The sequence below is a fragment of the Scaptodrosophila lebanonensis genome, unplaced genomic scaffold, assembly GCF_003285725.1.
Source record: "Scaptodrosophila lebanonensis strain 11010-0011.00,11010-0021.00 unplaced genomic scaffold, SlebRS2 tig00000053-arrow-pilon, whole genome shotgun sequence".
NCBI lineage: Eukaryota > Metazoa > Arthropoda > Insecta > Diptera > Drosophilidae > Scaptodrosophila > Scaptodrosophila lebanonensis.
Window position 1 is genome coordinate 12,288,366 of NW_022060548.1, and position 2,655 is coordinate 12,291,020.

The 2,655-nt window shown below is 40.4% G+C and overlaps 1 protein-coding gene across 1 annotated transcript; it reads right to left on the reverse strand.

Moving 5' to 3' along the window:
• Positions 1-956: 956 nt before the first annotated feature.
• Positions 957-1,728, reverse strand: LOC115624183. Its single transcript, XM_030518779.1, has 2 exons — positions 1,657-1,728; positions 957-1,589 (listed from the first exon to the last, which is right to left on the reverse strand). Exons 1-2 carry the CDS (start codon positions 1,705-1,707, stop codon positions 1,029-1,031), a joined length of 612 nt encoding a protein of 203 aa, XP_030374639.1. The 5' UTR covers positions 1,708-1,728; the 3' UTR covers positions 957-1,028.
• Positions 1,729-2,655: the final 927 nt, after the last annotated feature.

Consider the following 2,655-nt stretch of genomic DNA (forward strand, 5'->3'; position numbering starts at 1 on the left):
ACTTCTTCTTAGCATGTCTTTACAGTTTAAACTGAATGCATCAACAAACGTTTACTGATGAAAAAAAAAAACATAAACTAAAGAAAATTAAATTAAAAGCTAGTACCCAGGATGTGCGAATCGGAAGCAGCTCTGATAACAAGAGGTGTTGTAGCGTAATATCTTGCCATTTATCAATGACAAGAGGAAACGGAAACGACACGAATTCTTCCAATTCGCCAGGGGAGAAGATGCTTAGAAGAATGCAGAAGTTTTTTTTGCAATAATCGTTTCTATGGCAGCTACTTGTATATATACTTGTAGTTTTAAAAAAAACTTGACCTAAGTGTGGCTAAGACGAGTCCACAACCAAGTTTGGTGTCCGTAGCTCTTATGGCTCAAAAGTTGTGCTATATCGATTAATTTCCTATAACATGGGGATCTTCTGTCTGCCAAATGTGCGATTATATTATTATTGTAGAAAAGGGTATCTATTGTGTATAGTTTAATGGAAACACAAGTGCTTTAGAGGAGAAAAAAACTCAATCAGCCCTCATACAAGTATGTCGGCGACACACACACAACACACATGCGAGTACACACTGTAGTGTGTCTGTATTTACTCCCTTAAGTATATACGAAGCAGCCGTTATTATAATTCCCTTTTGTGGTGGTTTCAGTTTCTGGAATTTTTAGGACCCTTGTCGAGCACATTAGCGACTGCAACGGCAGCGGCAACGGCTGTGGCAGCTGCTTTCGGCTTCGGCACTTCACACGCGGCTGCCTACCTGCATAATAGCATTTGGGTTCTCGGATGCCGCTCTTGGTATGGGTGTAACGTATTTTACGCAGAGGGAGATTTAGGTCACAATGAAGGTCCCCTGCCCCCTGCCCTGCTCGTGCGATCTGAGCCATACCTGTAGCGATAGCGAGTGCTGGCAGTGGATTCGAGACTTCGATGAATAGACAGGAAGTGCTTTGAGGGGTTGTTGTTTCGTTTAATTGTTCGATTTTCTACAGAATATTGAGCGTAAATCTAAATTCAAACATTATGTTTCCGACATAATGGTCTTTGTACTCATATATCTAGCCCAAATGGCTTCGGCCTGCAACAAATAGCTCGAAATTTCCTCCTGCAGACTCAATAGTTCATATTTCTCGAGAGCCAATTTCAGGATCACATATTCCAGAGACCGCACACCGCCTGCTGCGCTGGGGGCACCCAGTCTGTTAACCAACACTACAAAGTTGCGCAATGGCTCCAGATACTCTCCGAAATTTCCAGTCTCAATCGCCGCATCCACTTTATTGATATAGTGCAGAGTTTGCTTCAACTTGGCCGCCAAATCGTCGCTACGCCCCACCAGCGGCGACAGCTCTGTATTCAGCTTTTGCATCGCCGCCTTCGTCCTTCGCAGCTTCTCCAGAGCGGCTTCGGTGTCTTGGCGCTCCTCCGTCCAGGCCGGCACGGCTCCCACCGTCGTCTGTTCGCTGTCCTCCACAGATAGTTTATTATTGTCCACAGCAATTGTTTTATTTATCAGCGAATCCTCGCCATCCTTCACATGGAAGTTCAGCGAGAAGTGAAACAAAACGTTCGCCTCCGCCAGCTGTCAAAAATTAGAAATCGAACTTAAGAAACATTTTAGTGCTCCCTGAAAACATTCCCCTACATGCCTGTGCCGCCGTGAAGATGCAGAGCACGAGCCAAGCTGGATGGAAGAACATCTTGAACGAATGCCAGATAGCACCGGACTGAGCGGCTTTCAATGAATGGAAAATCAGATCACACCACTACTATATCATTTGTCGCTTATCTCTACGATTATAGTAGGTCGGGTCACTCGAATGGGCTGATAACTGCGAATATTGTCCACTGGTTGAGGGCCGCTCTTCACAGATTACAATTTGTTGCTAGCCCAAAGGGTGACTAACTACATAGCACTACTAACTATATACTTGTACAAGTATACCTATATAGCGCTGAGGAAGGCATTATTTGAAATCAAATCATTTGGTTGAATCATTTCATTGCTGATCCATAAACCGAATCATTTTGTAATTATTCACAAAAACACAAATTCATCATGCAGGGAAGGGCTTCAGAAATACATACAAGTAAATGTATTTAATTTTTAAAAAATGCACTTAATTTGTTGGTGCCAAGGGGGGGTTCTCGAATTTTATACAAAATTTTCATTAATTTGATTCAATAACAACTCTACTATACATACTAATATGCACTTGTATAAAATGTAAATAATAAACTAGACATTTAGGCGCAAATATTTTAATATTTAAATTAGCAACTGGGCCATATTTATATCCGTGTTTATATTTTTTGGCATTCATGTCTCTGAACGTTTTCCAAAGTCTTTTAGAAGCGCCAAATGCCAACAGTCATTGTTTGTATTTATTTTTGAACGCTGAGACATTGAAACGCAGATGCTAAATATTGTTTTTATAAAAATAAATAAATAAATGAACAATTTAGTTTGTTTGTTTGCCGACAAAAAATATTCACAAAGAGTCACTTAAATGCAGGTGTTTTATGAGATATTGTATACGAGTATATCGCATGTACATATATAAATAAATTTTCGTGTACATATGTACTTCAAAGTGCTTTGAAGTTTTATGGTTTGTTGTCTGAGAAACCCAAAGCAATTTGAATTT

What these genes read in the sequence shown, in the direction of transcription:
- LOC115624183 (XM_030518779.1), bottom strand. Translation starts at nt 1,707, where the DNA reads ATGTTCTTCCATCCAGCTTGGCTCGTGCTCTGCATCTTCACGGCGGCA. An exon ending in GCATCTTCACGGCGGCACAG is followed by an intron (nt 1,590 to 1,656) that starts GCATGTAGGGGA and finishes AATTTTTGACAG; the next exon opens with CTGGCGGAGGCGAACGTTTT.